At 50.0% G+C, this 25,240-nt stretch overlaps 1 protein-coding gene across 2 annotated transcripts in view; it reads right to left on the bottom strand.

Annotated features, from left to right (window-relative positions):
• The window catches only part of LOC144096664 (uncharacterized), a 165,165-nt gene that overhangs the window by 5,580 nt on the left and 134,345 nt on the right, over nt 1-25,240 (bottom strand). For both annotated transcript variants that reach the window (XM_077629498.1, XM_077629499.1), the window contains exons 12-14: nt 24,007-24,121; nt 15,112-15,184; nt 13,868-14,001 (exon numbers count right to left, since the gene is read on the bottom strand). In XM_077629498.1, coding sequence (XP_077485624.1) covers nt 13,868-14,001; nt 15,112-15,184; nt 24,007-24,121 — 322 coding nt within the window. The remainder of the gene's footprint in view (nt 1-13,867; nt 14,002-15,111; nt 15,185-24,006; nt 24,122-25,240) is intronic.

Below are 25,240 nucleotides of genomic sequence, written 5' to 3'. Positions count from 1 at the left end.
AAGCAGAGGACAGCTGAAAAGAATGCACCACACAAGACCACATACCCGCGTCTATCATGGCATTGATTGTTGCTCAACATGCAAGTTTCATCTAAATGCAGCCTGTTGCTTTAAAATTATCGATGGACACACTTCACTATGTACACGTTGATACTCTGCCAGGCTGGCCGCGCTGTTTATTGCAATCTGGCCACTCGAGATCGAATGGCTCTGTTATTGCACTCGCATTTGTGAGCGCTGTATTCTTGCCAGGTTACACCGCTTGTGAGAGCTGTAAACATCTGTAAACCAGCAGCTGTGTAACATTACCTTCAGGTTTTCACTTCAGGGTTCCACAATTTTATCTTTCTTGTGCTCTTCCGGCTAGAATGTCCTTATGTATATTTGCGCTCACTTGATAGGTACATGTCAGCGGCTTATTTCAATGAGTCAGAGCAAAACAAAATAGGTCACAAAAATTAAAGGCTGTAGAGAAGGTATTATGACAGGTAGGATATTGTTACGGGGATGTTACGGCGGTAAGTCTATATTGGCGGCTGCTCCGAGATGGCCAGCACTCAGCTCAGAACCGAGCGCCCAGCTACCAACTGTCAACGTCGTCGTCGTTCAGCGCACCGCCACTTCTTCGTTCATGATTCGTCCACTTGTAACACTATCCCCCTCGGCTGAAGGCAACGTCCCGGTGCGTGTTAGGCGTGCGATGTCGATGGTGGGTGATAGGGCTTGAGGCGAGCTACATGAACGACTTCGGACTTCAGTGGAGCGGACGTCGACTTTGGGTGCAGCGGCGTGATTTCATACGTTACGTCGGTCACTGCCCGTAATACACGATAAGGACCTGTGTAGCGCGGCAGAAGTTTTTTCACATAACCCCACACGACGGGATGGGAGCCACAGCAAGACGAGAGATCCGGCAGGGTATCGCACATCACGGTGCAGGCCATCGTAGCGGTGTTTTTGAGCCTCTTGGGAGGCGGAGAGCTTGTGTCGAGCAACCTGGCGGGCGGCGTCTGCTCGGGCGATAGCGTCACGCGCATATGTAGTGACAGGGCCAGCTGTGGGCAGCAGAGTGTCGAAGGGCAGTAAGGGGTCTCGCCCAAAGATAAGATAGAAGGGCGAGTAACCAGCGGTATCATGGCGCGAAGAGTTGTAGGCGAAGGTGACAAAAGGCAAGCTTATGTCCCAGTCCCGGTGGTCGTCGGATACGTACATGGCGAGCATGTCTGTCAGCGTGCAGTTGAGACGCTCCGTAAGGCCGTTCGTCTGAGGATGATAAGCAGTGGTGAACTTGTGACGAACGGAGCACGAACGAAGGATTTCGTCAACAACTCGGGAAAGGAAGCAGCGGCCACGGTCGGTAAGGAGTTGACGGGGAGCGCCATGGTGTAATATGACGTCGTGCAGAAGGAAGTCAGCAACGTCAGTGGCGCAGCTGGTTGGAATGGCGCGAGTGATCACGTACCGTGTGGCATAATCGGTGGCGACGGCAATCCACTTGTTCCCCATGGAGGACTCCGGGAAGGGCCCAAGTAAATCTAGCCCAACACGAGAAAACGGGACGGTCGGGATGGGGATCGGCTGCAGGTGTCCAGACGGCAGGACAGCGGGCTTCTTTCGGCGCTGACAGACGTCGCAAGCGGCGACGTAGCGTTGGACGGAGCGGTACAGACCAGGCCAGAAGAAACGCCGGTGCACGCGGTCGTACGTACGGGAGACACCAAGATGACCAGCCGTAGGTGCGTCATGCAGTTGTTCGAGGATAGTGGACCGTAGGTGACGGGGAACAACGAGCAAGTGCTCAGCGCCATCAGGTCGCATGTTGCGGCGGTACAGCGTGTTCCCGTCCAGCAAAAACCGGGCCAGAGAAGTGTCGCGGCGGTCGGTGCTGAGGCGGTCGATGAGAGAGGTGAGGGTGGGATCCAAGCGCTGTTCGTCGGCAATGTGGGAGAGGTCGGAGATGGAGAGGACACAGGCATCCGACTCACAGTCTGTAGAAGGAGGATCGACGGGATAGCGGGACAGGCAGTCTGCATCTTGATGGAGGCGACCGGACTTGTGAACCACGGAAAAGGTGTACAGTTAAACCTGGATGTAACGAACCTCTATGTAACGAATTCCTGGATTTAACGAAATTTTTGAATTCCCTAACGCCGCCCCCATTGAAGCCCATGTATTTTCGACCTCGATGTAACGAAAACGTTGCGGCAGTTAACCTTGATGTAACGAACTCGCAAAGCTGATCAGTCATTACTTTTTGCACTTTTAAGGAAAATTCGACCAAATAAATGCACTATATTAGTGAATATTAGTATTGTACGGAGCCAACAGCTATACGAACGCCTGGGATCACCGCGACCAAGCGATGATGATGATAGCGACGGTTAGCGCGCGGCTAGCGCCGCCCCGTGCCCAACGTAGCAGCCTGTTCAGGCTTTGCTTGTGTAGCGTGGCACCAGGTGGCGTTTGTAGCGGCGGTTGATTTCTTTTGTTGCATTTTTTATGTATGGATTTGAAAAAAAGCATTTTTATTTTGTGATTTCCATATGTTTCAATGGCTTAGACACAGTTATGTGCAAGAATTCACTTTAAAAGCAACGCTGATGGCCGGTTCTTTCATTACCAGGGCGAAGGAAGGAGAGGGGGGAAAGGAGGACGAGACCGACGGGACGACGCGTTGCATTCGCCATTTTGCGTTTGTCCTGCGTCTGTGCGTGTCAGCTGTGCTCTCGTGCTGGTTCGTTTGACTTGTTTTGGAGGTGCTAGGCCTGCCGTCGGCGTGTAGTCGTGCGTCTCCGCTTGTAACTGCGTCGTCGGTTGGTCATGATGAGTTCTGCTAGTTCTACTGCCAGAAAACGAAAAGTTTTGTCTTTCGAAGACAAACTTGCAATTTTAAATGCAGTCGCCGCGGGCGAGAAGAAGAAGGACATTGCCGCCCGTTTCAGCATTCCAGCGAGCACCCTATCAACTATTTTGAGTGCGGAACACAACATCAGAAACGCAGTGGAGTCGGGAACAAGCTCGAAGAAAAAAAGCCTGAAGACGTCGACATATGCTGATGTGGACAAGGCAGTGTTCACGTGGTTTTTGGACATGCGAGCCAGAAATGTGCCCATTAGTGGCGCGATTTTGCAACAGAAGGCAAAGGACTTTGCGTGTATCTTGGGCCATGACGATTTCAAGGCAAGCAACGGGTGGCTGCAGGGATTCAAGAGCCGACACGGTGTCGTCGGGAGAGTAATCAGCGGCGAATCTGCCTCCGCAGACAGCGATGCTGCTGCTTCATGGGTGGCTGACAAGCTGCCTGGAATACTGAGTCGCTTCGAGGCGGCCGATGTCTACAATGCCGACGAGACAGCTCTATTTTATCAAATGCTTCCGGGCCGCACGCTAGCACTAAAAGGCGATGACTGCCGCGGCGGAAAGCAGAGCAAGCTCCGCATAACGATTCTGCTGTGCGCCAACCTCGACGGCACAGACAAGCGAGTCCCGCTGGTTGTCGGCAAAAGTGCCCGTCCCAGGTGTTTTAAGGGAACGAAGCGTATGCCCGTCAAGTATGTGGCGAACTCCAAGGCGTGGATGACTCGGCCAATATTTTCAGAATGGTTAACGGAATTTAACCAGGACGTCAAGCGGCAAGGCCGTCAAGTTTGCCTACTGCTGGATAATTGCTCGGCGCACCACGTCGAAGGCCTGCAGCTCTCGAACATCGAACTGCACTACTTCCCGGCCAACTGCACGTCCCTAATACAACCCCTTGACAAAGGGGTCATTAACAGTTTTAAATGCTGTTACCGACGCCGACTAATCCAGAAGATTCTTCTCGACATCCGGCTGGAACGGGAGATGAAGATTGATATTTATCAAGCAGTCGAGATGCTTGCTGCCTCCTGGCAAGAGGTCAGGGCAGAAGTTATTAGGAATTGCTTTTTAAAGGCCGGAATAGTAGCAAGAAACGCACAGGCTGGTGCCGATGACGAGGAAGACGTTTCTACTCCGTCCGATGTGGCCGAAGCGTGGAACGAGCTACGCACTAACGGTGGTGTACCCGACGACGTTGAACTGGATGACTTTTTGTTTGCCGACAACGCCGCCGTGGCTACAGAGGAAATGACTGATGCAGCACTGGCTGAAAGCGTGCAAGATGATCGTGATGATGGTGCTTGCGATGCAGATCCGTGTGACGTGCCTACTGCAAAGGAGGTGATGAACGCAACGGACGTTATGCGCCGTTTCGTCGGCTCGCGCGACGATGAAGGAGCTCTACATGATTTAGCTTCTTTGGAGCGGCGTGTCCTGCCTGCACTTGTGCCGAAGAAGCAGGCAGCAATTACGCAATTTTTCAGTGTAAAATAACGCCGCCTCTCCTCTTCTCTCAAAGCTCCTTTGGAAGCTTTTTTTTTCAACGGTCCCTCTCGGGGCCACCAATCGCGCTTCGGCAGAGCACGCAGGCACGATGATTCCCGCTGTCTCTCGCTCGAGTTCCTCTCTCTACACCAAGTCGCCTATGCGCAGACACATGGTGCAGTCGTTTCGCGCCACGCACTTCCACGTGCGCGGCGACGTAAGAACAGTCGTGTCACGTCATAAAAACAATTGACGAGCCTTCACGCGAAACCTGCATGTAACGAAAACCTGCATGTAACGAAAAATCGGGAGCTTTTTTCAACTTCGTTATATCCAGGTTTAACTGTATTCTTGCAATCGCAATGCCCACCGGCCAAGATGGCCAGTAGGGTCCTTGAGGGATGAGAGCCAACACAGGGCGTGGTGGTCGGTTATAACAGTGAATGGGCGGCCGAACAAGTATGTGCGGAATTTTCCAATGGCCCAAACAAGAGCCAGGCACTCGCGTTCTGTGATGGAGTAATTCTTCTCGGCGGAAGAAAGAAGACGGCTGGCGTACGCAATCACGCAGTGCTGGCCGCGTTGTCGCTGAGCAAGGATGGCGCCAATTCCGTGACCACTGGCATCGGTGCGAAGTTCAGTCGGGGCAGACGGGTTGAAATGGGCCAATACAGGAGGGTTGGTGAGGACGGCGATAAGGCTGGAGAATGCAGTAGCCTGCTCTGGGCCCCAGGAAAAAGGAACGCCTTTCTGCAACAGATTGGTGAGATAGCGAGCGACGGCTGCGAAGTTCGGGACGAACTGGCGAAAGTAGGAACAGAGACCGATGAAGCTGCGGACATCACTGGGCGAGCGGGGACAGGGAGAAGCACTGACGGCACGAACTTTATCAGGGTCAGGTTGTATGCCACTCGCATTCACCAAATGGCCGAGGACTTTGAGTTCGCGGCGCCCGAAAGTACATTTTTTTGAGTTGAGTTGAAGACCTGCGCGGCGGAAAAGTGCCAAGATGGACGAAAGGCGAAGCAGGTGGGTTTCAAAAGAGGGCGAGAAAACAATTACATCATCTACAATTACATCATCTAAGTAACAAAGGCAGGTCGTCCACTTGAAGCCCCGGAGTAACGAGTCCATCATCCGTTCAAATGTGGCAGGGGCGTTACAAAGGCCGAAGGGCATGACCTTAAAATGGTAAAGGCCATCAGGGGTGACGAAAGCTGTTTTCTCGCGGTCTCTTGCGTCAACAGAGATTTGCCAATACCCGCTACGAAGGTCGATGGAAGAAAAGTAGCGGGCGCCATGTAAACAGTCCAGGGCATCATCTATGCGCGGAAGGGGATAGACGTCTTTCTTCGTGACCTTGTTGAGATGACGATAGTCGACGCAAAACCGCCAAGTTTGGTCTTTCTTTTTCATGAGCACGACAGGAGATGCCCAAGGGCTGTTTGAAGGCTCGATGATATCGTTGGCCAACATCTTGTCCACTTCCCGCTGGATGATCTGGCGCTCTGGTAGCGACACACGATAAGGCCTCCGGTGTATAGGTCTGGCATCGCCGGTGTCAATGCGGTGAGTCACTACCGATGTTTGACCCAGAGGAGCAGAAGCGAAGTCAAAAATGTCGGAGTAGGACACCAAAAGGTTGTGAAGATCCTGTGCATGCTCGAGGCTCAGGTCAGAAGCAATCATCGCAGAAATGGATTGCGGAACGTTGGCCGGGATGTCGGCCGCTTGAGAGACAGTAGAAGGCGGTCCAGGTGAGAGAGCAGTGACGGTACAGTCGGTGAGAGAAGACAAAGTAGCAAGCGATATGCCTGCAGGAAGAACTTGTGGTGACAAGCTGAAGTTGAGGACAGGAAGGGAGGTGCTATTCTTGGTGACGGTCATGATGAGGTGCGGAAGAACAACATTGCGGGAGAGAACGACATCGGCGAGTGGACAGGCAAGATAATCCCCATCAGGAACCGCAGGAAATGGGGACATAGGCAGATAAACGCCAGAGTCGGGGGGCAGGCGAGCGTACTCGGTGGAGCGAAGGCGGGGCGTGGAGCTTGAGGGTGTGTCGGCTGAGCTGAGAGGCAGGTCCAATCGTAGAAGGCCGCTGGCGCAGTCGATAAGGGCAGAGTGAGCGGTTAGAAAGTCTAGACCAAGGATCACATTGTGAGGGCAGTGTTCGAGGACGGTGAACAAAACTGGGATGTGACGATCGGCAAGAGTGACGCGGGCAGTGCACAGGCCAGTGACGGCAGCAGTGCTGCCATCGGCAACGCGAACGGTGGGCGAAGCGGCAGGGGTCTGAACTTTTTTGAGGCGACGGCAAAAGGATGAGCTAAGAACCGAGACTTGGGCACCAGTGTCAATGAGGGCAGAAACAGGAACACCGCCCACAAAAACGTCGAGCAGATTACAGGGCGAAGGCTGGGTCAGTAGAGGATTTTCAGGTCGGGGCACCAATGCAGCATCACCTCCGGGAGCTGCACTGGCTAGTTTCCCGCGAAGCGGCCTGCAGAGGACGGTGAGTAACTGCGGTGCGGAAGAGGTGAGCGAGAACGGTGGGCTGTCGGGGAGGGAGAGCGGCTGGTTCTACGAGGAGGCGGTGTGGACTCGGCGCTGGGTGGGTCATTCCGAGGCGTGAAGCGACGGGGTCCATAGTCATAACGGCGGTCGACGTAGGGCAAAGGTTGGGGAGGTGCGGACCAACGGCTGCGGCAGTGGCGGGAGATGTGGCCTACGTGCGAGCACGTAAAGCAGATCGGCCGGTCGTCAGGGGTACGCCACTCATCCGGATTGCGATACCTTGTGTAACTTGGGACGAAGGTGTTGCGGGCCGTAGCAGTAGCAACCACGGGAGAGATGGGGCTCGCACTCCGAGGTTCGACGGGACGATGGCTGGAGGGCATGCCCAAGTTGGCGACCTCCTGGCGGACGACAGCTTGAATAAGGGATATTGTGGCCAGGGTGTTGTCCGACAAGGGCGCGTTGGGCGTAACAGGAGCCAGCGCCTCCAGTTCACGGCGCACGATGCGAGTCACGTTGTCGGGGTTGGAAGGCTGCCTTAGTGTCGGCAGATCCTCGCACGTGGAACTGGCAGCTGTGTTAGGCAGGCGGTCGAAGCGGTGTGCAATACGCCGGTGCTTGGCCTGCTCGAAGCGTCGACACACCTGCAGAACGGAGTCAACCGTAGAGCAGTCCCGGCATAGAAGAAGGTGGAAGGCATCATCGGCAATGCCTTTAAGAATGTGGCTTACCTTATCGTCTTCGGTCATGTTGGGATCGACCTTTCGGCACAGTGCCAAGACGTCTTGAATGTATGTAATATATGATTCAGTGGCCGTTTGGGCGCGAGCTGCAAGTTCTTTTTTGGCAGCAAGCTGACGGCCAACTGGTTTCCCAAACAGGTCGCGGAGCTTTTGCTTGCAGGCATCCCACGTGGCAATCTCTTCTTCGTGGGTTTCGAACCAGACGCGTGCGGTGCCGGCGAGATAAAATATTACATTGGCCAGCATCAGCGTGGCGTCCCACCTGTTGTGCTGGCTAACACGCTCATAAAGCGAGAGCCAGTCCTCGACGTCCACGCCATCTGTACCGCAGAATGTGCCCGGGTCGCGGGGGTGGGCTACGACGACAGTTGGCGTGGCAGGCGCAGACGGAGGGGCCGGGTCGGTAGTCATCTCGCCGGTTCGGCCCGTCGTCTCGTCGGGTCGTCGGCATGTCGGCTCGAACCCGCGACCTCCACCAAAAGATGTTACGGGGATGTTACGGCGGTAAGTCTATATTGGCGGCTGCTCCGAGATGGCCAGCACTCAGCCCAGAACCGAGCGCCCAGCTACCAACTGTCAACGTCGTCATTGTTCAGCGCACCGCCACTTCTTCGTTCATGATTCGTCCACTTGTAACAATATGATAAATATGAAGGTTCACTGACTCTCGCCAAAGAAGGCAGCCATAGAAAGCAAATGAGAACAGAGAACAGACTGCTGTAGTAACAAGTAACCTATCATAAACTTTAAAGCTGCAGGCGATTCCTACATTAAGAATTTAGTGACTTCAGGAAAACATCTGGCTCGGTTCTGAGAGAATTACGGTCTTCTTGTAAAATTTATTAAATGCTGTATCTCAGTTAAACATCAACAAATGCTTGGCAGCAGCATGGAAATGCAGGACTAAAGAGCTGCCCCTGTGCAAATTTACTGATTCTCTTTGCACACAGGAAATAAGGATGTGTCATGCTTAGAGTGAACACGAGAAACAGTTACACCAGCTGTTAAATGCGGAAAAAAATAGCTAGGTTTCACCGCGAAGCAGGTGCACACCTTCAGGCTCCTCCACTTCTGCTTTCTGCCTATTTTCACTTTGCAGTGAAACCTATTTTTCTTGCATTGAGCAGTTTCTCGTGCTTCCTCTAAGTTTGACACACACTGTACTATACCCAACAAATGAAAAGCGAAGAAGACAATTGAAATGCAAACAACAAAATAAGATTTTAGCCGGGCAATTTCTCTACTAGGCACGAAGATTTTCCTTCAGAAGTGTTAATCAACCTTCTTTTCAATTCGTTTCCTATAGCTAACCTCTGTGTCTTAAGAGTGCAGCTCTTACACACCCGTCCCAGGTTTGCGGTCGTCGCCGTTTCCAATGTAACCAGCAGAGCTATCGCAAAATGAACAGCATGGTGATGGATGAAAGTAAGGCGATAACAAAGGGAGGGCGAGAATGGAAAGGAGGAGGTAGTGGTGCAAGAGAGAGGGGCATAGGCATAAGGTAGAAAGTGTAGGCTGAGGGTACGGCGAAGGCAGGCGAGAGGGGTCCCGCTAAATTTGCACCGGTCGTTGCATAATGAGTTTCTTAATGCATTTAGACTGCTGTCATTCTTACAATGCGCACTGCGATCGCCAGCGCAAAAGCAACTGTGGTTGATGCAGCAACAGGCAGATACCTGAACAAGGCAACCCTCAGCGATGCTACTAGTAAAATGCAATTTGGAGCAATTTTCGAAACATTAAAATTTCCAATTTGGAGCACTCTAGAGCAGGGGAACGTCAATTTAGGAGCACCAAGTTTTACAGCACTAAAATTTCGAATCTGAGCCACTTTGGAGCATAAAACAATGGTTTAGAAGCACTCTGGAGGATATAGCTGTTAGTTTCTGATCTCCCAGGCTGGCAAACAATGCTAGAAAAATTGGAGCGCAATGTAAAGGTGCACTACATCATCAAGATTGTAATTAATGGCATATAGTCTCACCTAAGGGACCTTCAATTCTATGTTTTGTGCTGTACAATTAGGGAGGAGACGCCTTTGCTAAATATGTCAGACACTGTTTAGTTGAATAGCCTACACAGATACTGCACATACTTTCGAGCACAGTAGCTCAAATGTGCTGACATGTGGCTTTTCATATTATTTTTCCTCCACATCGAAACCTCTTGGTTTTACATTTATGTCATCCAGTTCGGTCGCGCTTTCTTGCACACTTGTGCTTGCCTCACTCAAAAGCAATTAATTAGACTAAGTCACCTCCTTATCCTTGTGAGCAAGGCCAGTTTTGATCAGCCCCTATGCTGGCTGAAGCATTGCTGACCTCTTTGCCTGTAGTGCACACAGAGCCCGCGCTAACCCTGCTCGACATATAGAGCTCTATTTTTTAAACAAATGGCAGAGCGCCAGGGTCACCATGTTGCACAACAGAAACTAATGTCTAGACACAAACGCAGCAACACCATGCCGCTGTGCCCATTTACAACGAACACTGACCTAGCATGAACGGGATCTACACTGCAGTTACAATGTGCATTCTGGCTATGGCATTGAATCGGATAGGTCGAAAGTCCGAACATGGTGCTCGCCTGCAACGAAGACGCAAGCAACAGAAGTCCACGTGTGGGAATCTTCCATGTGGCCGTGATCTTCATCGCAAATATGAACATCAAAATATTTAGCGAACAACGTCAGAACGACAGGTATAACACATATAAACAGAAATCAGGAAAAAACCTCCCCTCAAGCCCAGCACTGCACTGTCTCACAGGAACTTCGAGCTCACTGCAAGGCTACCCGAGTAAAGTGTCAATATTGTGGGATGGATGCACAGCAGATCGACACTATAGTAGCAGACTGTTAATTCATACTTCCAGGATCCAGAATAAAATTTCAAATAATCTGAAGTTCGAATTATCGAATGGCCCCGACAAAACCGACAAGAACTGCTTTCATTGCGGTAACTTTTTTTTTCTTTAAAGAATGCACAATTGTCGTCTGCAGTTGAAAGGGCACACCGTGGCAGTGAATATTTTTCACATTTGCATCAATGCTTTCTTGCGTGCCCACTGCCGGTAGCGCGAGATGAGAACAGCTCCAAAACGATGAAGTTCCCGCGGCACCTTTGACGGTGCAACGCAGTAACGGTAGCGGCAGCATCACGCGTAAGGCGGCGCGGAGTTTTGGGGCCTTCACTAAAATGGAAGAACCATGTCAATGGGAGCAAGAAGAATGCGCAGTGTCGACAATCAGCATTCAAAACTGCGTGCAGCTGTTCTCTCTTGGCTCTGATGTGCGACTGAAAGCCGCCGCCGTCGCTACGGGCTAGCACGAAGCTCAGAAAAGTGAAACCGAAACTATGGTACCATATTTACTTGAATCTAGGCCGGTACTTTTTTTAAAAAATTCTCTACGAAAGTCACCGGTCGGCTTAGATGCGAGGATGTGGTTTGCCCGCAGCCGCTAGACACGTAACGCCATCTCGCAGCCACAGCTTGCAGCTTGCAGGTTTGCAGGCTCCATTTTGCTTGTTGGCACTGGCTTGTTTGAACGTTGTAAACAAAGGTCTCGCCGTCCCGTACTTGCTTTTGTTAGTCGCCACGTGACTTCGAGAAATGCCTGCGTTTGCGGTGCAATGCGGTCGACCAAGCGATGCTGTTACACCGCGGCTTTCAAGCGAAAAGTAGTTTTGGCGGCGGAAAGCATTCAAACCTACAAGCCCAGCACGACTTCGGCGTGAATGAGAAGAACATGCGCCAGTGGCAAAAGCAGCGGAATGAGCTCTTCAACTGCGCTGCAAAGCGAATGGCCTTCACTGGACCCTGGAGCGGGCGACACCATGAGGTGGGAAAGGATGTCGCCAACTTTATCAGGAAGCAAAGGGAAGGTGTGATGCCCGGGACGACACAGATAATAGAAGCAAAAGCGGGGGGGTTCGCTAATGTTAGAGGCGTCCCACGGACACAACTTAAAGCCAGCATGGGCTGGGTCACGCGTTCCATAAAGCGTTTCAGGTTCAGACTGTGATGGTGGACTTCCGTATGCCAAAATCTACCACCTGAATTTTTGACGATAAGCTGGTGGCATTTCAGCACTTTGTGATCAAGCGGCTGGAGAAGCGATACAGTCTGGGCCAAATCGATAACGCCGATCAAACCCCAGTGTATTTCGACGTACCTGTGGCGTACACAGTCAATAAGAACTGCAGAAGACAGGTGAAAGTAAGAACTGGTGGGTATGAGAAGCAACGTCTTGCCGTGATGTTATGTTGCCTGGCCGATGGGCGAAAACTGCCGCCTTACCTCATTCTTAAGCGGAAAACGCTTCCATCCAGAGAGGTTTTCCCTAAAAACGTTACTGTGCACGCACAAGAGAATGGATGGATGAGTGGTGCCCTAGTCGAAGATTGGGTGAACACCGTTTGGCAACGTCGTGCCGGGGCCCTCTTGGTGCAATAGTCACAGTTCTCAACTCCTACCGTTGCCAGTTGACAGATGCCGTAAAATCAGTGCTTTGGAAAGGCGGTACGGACATTGCGGTGAAATCCGCAGGAATGACGAGCCAGCTACAACCTCTTGAAGTAGCACTCAACAAGCCCTTTAAGGATAGGCTGCGGAAGCACTACAACGATTGGCTGACGCTTCAGGACCACCAGCTGACACCGACTGGGCACATCAAGCGTGCTTCGCTTAGCCAAGTGGAGAAGTAGGTTAATGCAGCATGGGAAGAAATTCCGGCTGAACTGATTGTCCACAAGTGCAGCGTCTCGAACACGCTAGACGGAAGCGAGGACAATGCGCTGTGGGAGGAAGCCAGCAACAAAGAAGCCAGCGACAAAGAGGACAGCGATGTGAGCGATGTTGACGAAGACGATGAGTGAGCATTCGACGTGCTACGACAAGCGTCACAGGCTTAATTAAACGCATGCTCTAGTCCTAGTCAATGCCTTTTTTCATTCGGCTTACATTTATTCGAGTAAATTTTTGTCTATCTTCTGACTTTATGAATTACGAGGGTCGGCCTAGAATCGAGTAAATACTGTGCCGTATATAGAAATCAAGTGGTTAGACAATCCTTGGAAATGGGGCAATTGGTGTTTCATCCTGCCTAGCGCTGTGTACACATCAAAGGAGCGTGAAACACTGCAGTATGCAATTTAGGTTTTAGTAGGGATATTTTGTCTATCGCTTGTAATGCCAGTGACACCTAGACACGGCCTCCTTTCAAATTATTGGGGGCAATACCACCTGTAGCGTCTGAATGAGCAAACATCCAATGCCGAATTAACGAGGTCGAATTAACGAGTTTTCATTACTGTGCTGTCAACGCTTCATGTCTTTCTATATCATTCCAATCTTCCTCGTTTGGCTCACACTAGGCCTAACGGCCGGCCGGTCGAAATCATGCTGATGAAAGGCATATGCAAGCCCGTGGACACCGATCGGCCTCCTCCTCAATGGCTGTGCTGCTCGTGTTCTGTACAGAGATAAAACGCAGCGGCTCGAAAACACATGCCAAAACTTCGCCGGTCCGAAGACTGCTAGCTCGCGCATTCATATGGCATAGATCACCAGAGAAGTCCGCTTTGCGACGTTCGTTTCTGACCATTTACTGCAAAATTTCACAACATATTAAAGAATGCCTCATGACATGTTCGTTATAAGTGGGCTTCAATGGACCTTAACCTGTTGGAACAGCGGAAATATCTAAGGTTCTGTCTGCCTGGATAGTCAGCGCAAGGTGCCATCCAATTAGAAAGCAGCAAGTTTGGAGCAGTTTTGCACCATTTTCACAATTTTTATCAGGATGGCACAGCTTATCCAGTCTGCGTCGTCTGACACAGTTTGGCGCAACAGTGCGGTCACCGAACACAAATTGCAGGGTTTGTGAAAAACTATCTACTGCCTTACTCAAGTGAGCCAATTCCTTGCGCAACGATTGTGGGCCTCTTAATTGCCGCATAGGTGCGTGGCTGATTATACTTGAGTCAGTATAAGATCTACCACAAAAATGCTAGTCGCAACTTGAGTAAGCCATGAACTGACAGTTTTCTTGTTCACATTTCATTCCTTGAGTACAGTACATGCAGTGGCCCATGCCTTCTTTGACACTCACATCCCTGCTGCTAAAAGTGGAGTTAAAGTCAGCCAGGGGTGTTTTTGGCGTCCCCGCTGCCATGCACTGCCACTGTTACGTCGACGGCATACATTCCAGCTCAGGGAAGCTCTACAACCTACGACAGATTCTTTTTTCACCTGTAGCATACCTGGGAAGTGAGCAAAGTTTCGGGCAAATGGAGGTCGCCACGAATGAGGGCGTTGACCTTGGTCAGCCGCTCCTGTGGCTCGGGGCTGATAATGTAGAAGAGGCGCTCCGAAGGGTCGATAGCTCGCACCAGCCCTGTGCAAAGACACACGATGAATGTGACAATGGCAGGGGGCGCAGGCACATTTGCAGGAAAATCTAGATGACATAAGCCAGTTGTTTGGTACTGTCAATACTGCTCTGCACTTCCTGCACCAGTGCATGGAGGATGCAGCCCTGCTCTTGCACTCAGTGCTGCAGCAGTCCAACATGACATGGTGCAACAAGAAGTCCACAAATCACTGAGATTCTTGCACCGTCGAAGCAAAAATCCAGAACCTTTTCATAAAATTCATAATCCCGCACCTGCTGGCTTTAAATTCAGTCTATGTTAGGCTTTCCTGTCTTGCCAGCTGCACTGTCCTAACTTTCAAGACTCCCATAGTCACAGGCCTGTGGTCTGCCCGCTGCTATTGCACGAAGTCGGCAAGCTCTTTTTCCATTTCCGGAAACTGGCCCTCCTCTGGCACAATTAAAGCTTCCAAAGTTGGCTTGCTGGTGAAAATCCTGTCTAAATTTCATGCACTCATTTCATGCAATCATGCACACAAATTTCATGCAATCATGCACACAAGTTTCATGAACACTAAATGCACGTCAGGTGGCCCGACTACCACTTGCCTTCGCACTAACCTTATTTTTTTTCAACCCGGCATCGTAATGAACTCAGTGTGTTTTCGCGACTGATGCTTCCATGTTGGCTAAAGGCCAGGCCAGAGCCTGGAAAACTTCAGTGGCTCGCAAGGCCTACGACTGCAGTAGGTGATATTGATGCGGAAGAAACACCAAGACACCATTTTGTGATACTAATGGCAACAGGCCCCAACTTGCAATTCTCCAACATAGTGGCAAACTGATTCTGTCATGGTAAACAGCATGCACCAGCTGTACCATCTTTAGACAAAAGCTGCCAAGATGAGCATTTCATTATCCACTTTCATATGTATCCACTTTCGCCTTGTTATTTTTTTTTTGAGCAACAAAAATAAGGATTAGTAATAACAAACACTTCACATCAAGTGGTGCTGGAGTCGGTTCTCAGGACCAGCGATAGAGCCTTATAACTACACTGCAGAAATAGGCTGCACCGGCTAATACTATTGGTGCATATACGTATACTGCCAAGAGCATGGTTGGCTGGCTCACCATATCCCAGGCACTCATAAGGGCCACAGTCATCGACGAACTTTGGGTAGGATGAATCCTCCGTCTCTAGAAGCTGCCGCAGCATACAAAGGAATAGAAAAAGAAATTTTAGTTGTAACAACATGAATCAGTTCCACCACTATTTCTCCACGCACATTCCTTGCCAGAAATCTTAGGCTATGGCGACAGCAGTGGTGAGCTTCTCTCGTGCTAACAAGAGAAGCTGACACCGCTGACTCGACCATGAAACCAGGCAAACACGTTAAAACCACGAGAAGCAATATCTGACTCATCACAACTAATCGTGCACTCTATCACAACACACTGTGTGAAACTCCACAGTCATGAGCTTGCAAAGCACCACACGTGGTGCACTGAGAAGAGGATGATGGCGTAGCAATAAGGCCATATTTATTCAAACATGACTGAATGGTGGGGTTTAACAACTTGAGTAATACTTTTTGGGGGCTAGTTGGTGCATGTTTCCAGAAAAGGGTTGTAGTGCCAAAAAGGACAACACATAGCAAGCAAGACAGGACAGGCGCAACTTCCAACTGTTTATTCACCGCGAATGCGAATGAATATAAGGACAACAATCGAGAGGGGTAGCAAGAACCACACATGCGTGCGAGGGTTGTACAAAAAAAAAATGAAAAGAAAAGTTAAGTGAGCCACACAGGTGTCTAACATCCATGTATTTAAAAAGCAGTTTTATTCTTATAAATGGCAACAGATGGGAAACGAAAGTTTTAAACAGAAGTAAGGACCAGACAGCCCGTGAACTGTTGGAGGCTTTCTATATCAAAAGCGACTGTAGTGATTGTGTTAGTACCAATAGTCGGAGGCAACATACATGGCCAGCATGTCGCCGAGGGCGCGATTAAAACGCTCAACCATGCCATTTGTCTGGGGATGGTAGGCGGAGCTGGTGCGGTGAACAACATGGCATTCTTGAAGGAGAGCTTCTACAACTTCTGAGAGGAAGGCCGGACCTCCATCACTGAGCAGCTCTTTGGGCGCACCATGGTGAAGAATGATGCGATGGAGAATGAAGGATGCAATGTCGTGGGCTGTAGCGGATGGTAAAGGCGATGTTTCAGCGTAACGTGTAAGGTGGTCGATGGCAACAATGATCCAGTGGTTCCCGGTTGATGTGCTGGGAAGAGGGCCGTAGAGGTCGATACCAACACGCTCGAAGGGCTGTACTGGGCAAGGCAGCGGCTGCATAGGAGCGGCGGGTCGGCGAGGTGGATGTCTTCGTCGCTGGTATGTGGTGCAGGACTGAACGAACTGGCGGACGTAACGGGCCATCCCAAGCCAGTAGTACCGCTGTCGTAGACGGGTGAAAGTCTTCAAGAATCCGGCAGGGGCACACTGGGGATCATCATGGTAGGAAAAGCAAATGAAGGAGCGCAGATGTGTCGGAATGACGAGAACCTACTTGCGACCATCCGGGAGATGGTTACGGCGGTAAAGGAGCTCGTCTCAGATGGCGAAATGGTGGGACTGACGAATGAGAGCACGGGAAGGAGGTCGAGACGATTGGCCAGATAGGAGATCAAAAAGGCAAGTGATCCACGCGTCTTTGCGTTGCTCGGAAACCATATCAGCGAACTCAAACTTTAAAGAAGGCAGGGCAGATACACAAGGTGCTGCTTCAGATGTACAGGGGAACGTGAGAGGGCGTCAGCATCGGCATGTTTGCGGCCGGAACGATAGATAACGCGAATGTCGTACTCTTGGAGTAGCAGAGCCCATCGCGCCAGTCAACCAGAGGGATCTTTCAAAGAGGACCGCCAGCAGAGGGCGTGGTGATCGGTGACGTCAAAAGGGCACCCGTACAGGTAGGGGCGAAATTTGACGATCGCCCAAAGGATGGCTAAACACTCCTTCTCGGTGACAGAATCGTTGACAGAATACCCCGCACCTCCACCACTTGTAAAAAGAACACAGCACACTACTAATACAGCACGCACAGCACAGCACAGCACAGTAATAAGCACAGCGTCACGAACAACCAGCGGAACCGTCCAGGCACAGATCAGAGACCGCGTTCAGTCCAGAGCATGCACGAGCGACCGAGTGTTCGGCGCTAGGGACTAGAAAAGCTTATCTCCTGTCTCATCACGCGGTTTTTAGACAAACACAACATTTTGGCTGAAGCCCAGTTTGGATTCAGGAAATCAAATCATCAGAAACAGCATTATTGACAATAAAAAAGACAATTGTGGAAAACATTGAAAATAATATTTACACGTTACCACTCTTTATTGATTTCACGAAGGCTTTTGATTCCTTAGATCACAAGATATTATAATCCAAACTATCGTCCTATGGTATACGCGGGAAGCCGTTAGAACTGATAGCATCATATTTAACTGGAAGAAGCCAATGTGTATGCATAGGCGCTACACGGTCATCCTTTCTACTTATTACATGCGGTGTCCCACAAGGCAGTGTTTTGGGACCTCTTCTTTTTAATGCGCACATAAATAATATTGTTATAATTAATCAAACCAACGAAATTTGTCATTTATGCGGATGACTGCAGCATTCTAATCTCTAGTCACATTGAAGATGAATTGATTAACAATACCAATGAAATACTTAAACAACTCCATATTTGGTCACAGTCGAATAAACTAAAAGTTAACGCAAAAAAAACTGAAGCAGTTATTTTCAAGGCAAGAAACAAGCCATTTAAATTTAATCATATTGTTAAATATGCTGGAAAACAAATTGATATTTTACATGAACATAAGATCCTAGGAGTTATTTTTTCATCTCATCTTAGCTGGGATTCGCAAGTCCATAGCCTCTGTAGAAAACTCTCTGCATTAGCTGGAGTACTCTCTCGTTGCCGAACACTTCTCCCTACGAAGATAAAGCTGCAAATATATTACGCTCAATTTCATCTCATTTAATTTACTGTAGCCTTATTTGGCTTACCACTACAAAAACAAACATTAAAAAAATACTTACACTACAAAAAAAGGCCATTCGCTATATTGCCAATGTTTCGTTCCTACACTCGACCCAAATGCTATTTCCCTCATACAAAATCGTCAGAGCTATTAACATATACGATTTCCGTATTTTGCGTTCTCTCTTCTTCTCCACTACTGAGCAGAAGAATTTTTTGGTACAAACTGCAAGTCTTACACCCAAAAAAACAGTTATACCTACTCGTAGTACTGAATTATGGCATATTCCGCATTTCCGCACAATCTACAAATTTCAGTCATTGCAGCACAACCTCCCACAAATACTAAATCAGCATCAATATGCCAAGATAATTTCAATTAAACAGCTTCAAGAATCCTTTTCCAAACTTTAAGTAGTTGCGTTTCTGATATATGTTTGCTTCACTGACCTATTATTTCTCGTACCTGTATGCTATCTTGATTTCAGTTATGATTGTACAAATCTACAGTTTTATTCAAATATGTATGTATGATGTATTCTTGGGTTATTTCTGATAATATTTAGAAACTAAGCTTGTTTGTGTTTTGAATACTACTCAAAAGTTAATATTGTATAGTATCTGCTATTCTAGATCTTTCCATTCTTTCTCTTAACTACTGTTAATAACTATGTCGCCACTATCTTGTAGAAGTTGTCTGGGCGATGTCAAGCTGTGATTTCACAGCTTTTAGCCCAGATATCCTTCAACTCTTCTGGTAAAATGCAACGAATTGAATTGAAATCATACGCCCCTTCAGGGCACGCTCTCAACAGTACCCTGGATACAGCTATTATGCAAATGTGCCTTAGACATCTTTCTTTTTTTGCCTCCACTAAATGAAGGTCTAGACGCTCGATGTCCTCACAACGTAAAGACACTCAAGTGTCTTGATAGCAAATCTGAAAGACAATGTCAAACTGCAAGCTCTATGATGATGCTGGAAAACAAACAAAAAGAGTGCAAGAACACACAAGCTGTACACTCCTCTGGACATAAGTACTTGCGGTGCCCCTGCATTCAATGCCCTGAGACAATCTGTGTCATCGTCAAACACAATTTTTCAGCCTTATTGAAACATACTTTTTCTGACTGCCTGGAACTGTGGGAGTGAATACTGCATAAACGCCTGTAAGGGCTGTAAGGGTTGTAACCCAAACTTTCCATGACCCACGCAGGAATAACTGTGGCCTCCGCGATCAGCTCCAGCGGCAAGCAACGATGCGCTTATTGTGGAGGCCGCTCACGTGCACAGGAGCTTCCAGGTGCTGCCCACGGATGCCACCCGAGGTCGCGGGTCATCATCATTATCGTCCACTGTTTCCTCCGCCGCAAGCTCCGCCATGGGAAGTGCGCTTTCCTCAAAGAGAATCACATTTCCGGTCGCACAAAGCGCGGCACAGAGGCGAGCGATGAACACAAGCACAGTGCCTCCTCATTGATTAGAGAGATGAGAGGACTGGACAGAGCTAGGCGTGGCCTCCGCAATAGTGTGTGCACGCTGTTGCGACATTGAGGTGGTCCCATAACGCTTGTCACCCGTTTTGTGACAGAGTATTGCCAGCTCTCTTGTCGGTAGCGAAGACTCCGAGTCAGGCGTCGGTGAGAATAACAAAAGAGATTTTATACACTATGTACAGGTCCTATACAGGACAAGATCGGCTCGGGGGCTGAGAGCTAACAGCAAACGCGACAGCTCTCGCACGGCGACGTTCGGCGAGGCTCCCACCCGTCACACATCTCACTCCCCTCGTGAGCGGCACTCTGCTCATAGTAGGTAGGTCTCTGAAGGTCGGGCTCGGTAGTTCGGAGGTGCTCTCCAGGCGGCAGCGTTGGGGCTTATAAAGCCCCGAGAAACGGTTGTCACTCAAACGGTCCAATACAAAGCCAGCACTTGAAGGCCGTCCGAGAGGTCCAACCAGCGACCACGCTGGCCACCCGCTTCAAGTTTGCCGCGTGCGGTGACTCCCTGGGGGAAAGGGGAACTGGCGCCTGGCTGTCTAGCAATTTGCTGCACATTTGGACATGTCGCTCGCCGATGCTTCTCCATAGGGTGCCGCTGTCTGGCGATGTAGCATCTTAGCTTGTCAAGGGAGCGTTAAGGCGCTGTTGCCTTGCGGCGCAGCACCAGGCTTATCCAAGGGTGTTCGCAGGAGAAATTTTGCATCTTGTAGATTTGGAATCCAGGCTGGTTGTCCGGGCACAACAACGCGCGCCGGCGGAGCCGATCGCATAGGCCACGAGCCAGGCGGTGGTTGCGCCTGCAGTGCTCCACGACTGGCACATCTAGCACCAACGGCGCATTTTTGCTGAGTTTTCTCTCTCTCTCTCTCTCTCCTCGTTTCCCTTTGTGCCTCAATTGAGGACAGTCAACTCCATCGGCCAGTGCAGGGCCTGTCGAATTTTTCTTGTGTGTGTATTTGTTCCAACGCGCCGATGGTAGTGTGCGTGACTGCTGTCATCTAGTGAGTGAAGGCATCTACGGACGTAAAAAAGAGAAAGAATCTGGACTTCACAACAAAGCTTGAGGTGATCCGGCAAGTCAAGACTGGCGAAAAGAAATCCTCCGTGGCACAAGAATTCGACATTTCACGGAGCGCTCTAAGTACGCTGTTAAAAAACAAGCAGGACATCATGCTCAAAGCAGGTGAGCAAAGTCGCTCAGGAGCATGTCGCGTGTTCCCTGCTGCTTTCGACAAAGTTGAGAAGGCGCTGTATGCATGGTTTCTCGAAGTCCGAGTGAAAAACATCCCTGTGGGTGGCCCCATGTTAATGGAGAAGGCCAAATGGTTTGCCACGGCTCTTGGCGAAGAGAACTTTTGCGGTGGCACTCGGTGGCTGCAATTTTTTAAAAACTGCCACGGCATTGTGGGAAAAGCCATTTCAAGCGAAAGTCGGGCTCTGTCAGAAGCCAGGCGATGCAGCAGTGGCTTTCAGAGGAGTGGCCGAAGATCGTTGCAAAGTTTTCGCCTGCTGAAGTCTTCAGAGCAGACGAGACTGGTCTCTTTTGGCAAACGCTGCCAAGTAAGACACTTGATATCCGTGGGAGCTCATGTCAGGGCGCGAAAATGAGCTAAGTGCGTGTTACGGTTCTGCTTGCCGCAAACATGAATGGCTCGTACAAGCAGCGTCTGTTTGCTATCGGAAAGAGCACGTCACCGCGCTAGTTCAAGAATTGCAAGCAGGTTCCCACCCGATACGGCTGTAACAGGAAGGCCTGGATGACATGCCAACTTTTTGTGGTATGGCTGCAGGTTTGGGACGCCAAGTTTGGCAGGTTGGGCCACCGAGTCTGCCATCTGTTAGACAACTGCTCGGCCCATAAAACGGCTTGCAAGTTGCAGAACACTGAACTCAAGTTTCTGCCGCCGAACACCACAGCGAGACTGCAGCCCATGGACCAGGGTATCGTACAGGCTTTCACGGTAGGCTACAGAAGGCGACTTGTTCAGCGGCTCCTTATAAACCTCTGCTGGGGAACTGATCTCAAGACTGAAATGCTCGTGGCCATCCAGACGATTACCGGTACCAGCACTTGGAGCGATGTAAAGCAGCCCACGGCAGCCAACTGTTTCAGCAAGGCAGGCCTTGAAGTGGCTGGAGATGAATGTCCTGAAGCTTTGGATGACGACAATGAATGCTTGGAGGACATGTTTCGCGACTTGTCCCATTTTCCTGGTTTCCGTCGGAACTTACAGTTGAGGACTTCATCAATGCTGGCAGCGAAGTTTAGGCTGCAGCTGACCTCGCTGATGACCTTGTGGCTGGAATAGAGAACGCATCAAGGCATTTGAGTGTGGGCTGTTCCATATTCCCCATCCTTCACTCATTTCGTTCACTCTTCGCAAGGTGCACGTGTCTATAGGGCAGCGTACAGCGTCAAAGCGCGTGTGTTGTTGATTTTTATCGTCTGCCATTACCGGCCTCGATCCCGCTGGTCCTGCAAGGGCATCGGATTTCCCCACTGAGTACAACGATGGAGGATCCTCCTTCAAGAAGCGCAGCACAACTGCTGCAGCAGAGGAAGCGAACGCAATGCCGTTGGAAGTGAAGCACAGCACTGGGAGAGAGCACAAGGACAGCAAAAAAGTGTGCAACATGGTATGCAAGTACAGCCTGTCACATCTGACAGTTTCAACCATTATCTGCAACGCGCTCAAGCCGACTGAAAACGAAAGCCATGCTAGTGCTGGTCATGCTATGGACGACAGCTGGAAAAGGATTCGGCATGTTGCCTACAAAGACATGGAATAGGCACTGCAGCAATGGTTCCTTAGTGCACGTGCAATGAACTTGCTGATCAGTGGCCCGATTATAGCGGAGAAGGTGAAGCACTTCGCGCACCTCCTTCACAACACCATTTCATGCCTGGTTGTAGCTGGATTTAGCAGTTCAAGAAGAAACATTGAATCATCTACAAGGCAGTCGTGGGCGAAGCAGGGTCGCTCAATGTCAACGCTAGACGGAAGTGGTTGGAAGAAACACTGCCACGCATCCGTGAAACATACGCGGAAAGGGACTTGCACTATGGTGACGAGACCGGCGTATTCTTCCAAATGCTTCCATCGAAGACGCATGCACTCAAAGAGGATCCCTGTGAGGGCCGCAAACAGAGCAAACTGCGGGTGGCCGTTTCCCTCTGTGCGAATATGGACAGCAGCAACAAAGACCCCGCCTTCATCACTGCAGAATCTGAGAATCCCAGCTGTTTCCGTGGTGCCACGAGGATTCTGGTTCGCTAACATCATAACAAGAAAGCGAGGATGATGAGTGAACTTTTCCACGAGTGGCTGGTTGAGTTCGATCAGCAGATACAGTGTGAAGGCAGGAAGGTGGCGTTGGTCCTCGACAACTGTACTGCACACCAAACAGCCCAGAAGCTGTTGCACATTTAAGTTTTTTTCCTCTTGCCGAACACGACTGCAGGCTTGCAGTCCATGGATGCAGGGATGGTTGTATGCTTCAAGGCACTCTCTACCGCCGCCGTGTGTTGAGCAGGCTTGCTCTTAACCTGGACACTGCTGTGCGAGAATGTCGGCCCGCACCAGACTCCTATTCGCTCCTGATGGCTGCCCAATTAATTTTTAGGCCGTAGATGGAAGTCGGCTCCGCCACAGTCATAAATTGGTTCCAAAAAGCAGGCTTTGCCAGGAGTACCAGTGACATGAAGGATCGTGAAGCTCCTGCCGATGCAGTGATTACAGAACTTTGGTCTACAGTGTACGGTGATGACAGCGACGCGGAGGGGCTTGAAGAATTCTTGCACACCGACAATGCAGTCGCGAAAAATGAAAAATTGACTGACGAGGCGATCGTTGCAGCAGTCACCAATGCGGAAGACAATGACAGCAGTGATGACGAAGGTGAACCGGAACCAGTGCAAGTTGTGTCTCATCAGAAGGCCTTAAGAATGATAAAGTCCCTGCGGGACTTCATCGTTGCAAAAAAACCTTTCACTTGGGTATGTTCAGCAGTTGGATGCCCTGCAGAAAGACGTCAGCAAGATTGCCACGAAGCAGCTCACCGATTAAGGGTTTGTTTCTGCAAAGAAGTGTGAAGTGCAAGCTACTTTGCCCTGATTAAATGCTCTTAAGTTTTCATGTTTTCTTTGTTTTTTTTCTCAGCATAACCCGGATATAATAATGATATTTCTGTGGCACTTCAGTACTGTTATAAGTGGGTTTGTCTGTATCATGTATCTGGACCCTCAACTAGCCAAATGCACCATGGGTACAATCAGGTTGCGTGTATTGATGTCACAAAATAAAAACAGCAAAAATTAAGAAAAAATGAGGGCAAAATTTCAGGGCTCTGTCTCCGCTATAAACTGCTCGATATGCCCTGCAGGTATTTCTGCTGAAAAAAGTTGGGAGGGGGGAGTGCTTGATCTGAAAGGCACTGGGTAAAGAGTGGGACAAATGATGGCCCCTCACCTTGCTGTTGGGCACGACACACAAAGCCACGACACTGCCACAGAGAGAGTGGAGCAGCTCCTCTTTCGGGACAGCACTGTCACAGTCATGCACTGCCACTGCTGACCAGGGGACCCTGCACCAGCACAGATCACGTGAGTTATGGGTGGTTGTCACGGATCTCCCCGGAGAACACTCGAACCGAAAGAATGAACTAGGCAATGGGTGTACCCACACAAACGCACATTTAATACACCCTGTGTGACACGCACACTAGAACACAAAACTAACACAAAACACAAATACCATAAATACACACGACCCGGGCACACTGCTACCAGCGTCAACTACTAGCGTTCTACAGTTAGCGGTCGGCGTTCGTGCTCACGGTTGGTTCGGTGCGGCTGCGGCATTGCATGGGTCCAGTAGCCCACGTCGAGATGGCGTTCGACGTGCTGCGTCTGGCGTAGCTGGCGGCGTTGCTGGCTGCGTTGTACAAGCTCCCGGTCCAAGCACCCGTGGAGGTGATGTCGGTGTTGTTGGCGTTGGCAACAGCGCTGGAGACACCCCTGGCCGTAGCATGTGGTAGCATCCTCCGTTGACTCCCCGGAACAGGCTCAGGAACGGCAGGAAGTTCACGATGCAAAGCCGTAGAACGCGAGCTCACCGGAGCAGTAGCCGGCGTCGCTCTTGTCCAGCGAAGCGTCCCTGACCCGCCGGAGCCTCCGCTTCTCTGTTCTACCCTCTACCCCCCCCCCCCCCCCCCCTTGTGCCTCGCTCTTCCTCGCCCTTTTATAGCCTTGGCGTTAGTCCACATAAGCCTTGTCGTCGTCTTCTCCTTCTTCTCTTCTCTACCAATCATCTCTTTCCACCTCACCGAATGCTTCTTCTTCATCTTCTTTAGTTTCCAGTTAATCCACGTCATCCTTATCACCAACCTCTTCCGTCTTCTTACCATCGCTTTCCTTCATAATTTTATTTTAGACTCCTTGTTATATGTGACAGTGCTAAAGAAACAAAACAAGGGACTCACAAGCAGGCAGCAAAGCCCTCAAAAGGAAAAATAAGAAGGATCTGAAACTGTTGAGAAAAAAACTGGAGCGAACATTTAAGGTCTGCCTTAAGGGTATGATGCAATAGCGTAATGGGTTAATTCCCACATATGCAGACGGTCATTCTCTACTTTACATCTCTGGGAGTCCTCTTAACTCTCCTGGCGCAGTGATGCAGCAGTTAAGCGATGTGCCACTGACCT

Source organism: Amblyomma americanum, chromosome 7 (assembly GCF_052857255.1).
Source record: "Amblyomma americanum isolate KBUSLIRL-KWMA chromosome 7, ASM5285725v1, whole genome shotgun sequence".
In the NCBI taxonomy this organism is placed as follows: domain Eukaryota; kingdom Metazoa; phylum Arthropoda; class Arachnida; order Ixodida; family Ixodidae; genus Amblyomma; species Amblyomma americanum.
The sequence above is the reverse complement of the archived record's forward strand: the minus strand, read 5'-3'. Positions and strand labels throughout refer to the sequence as shown.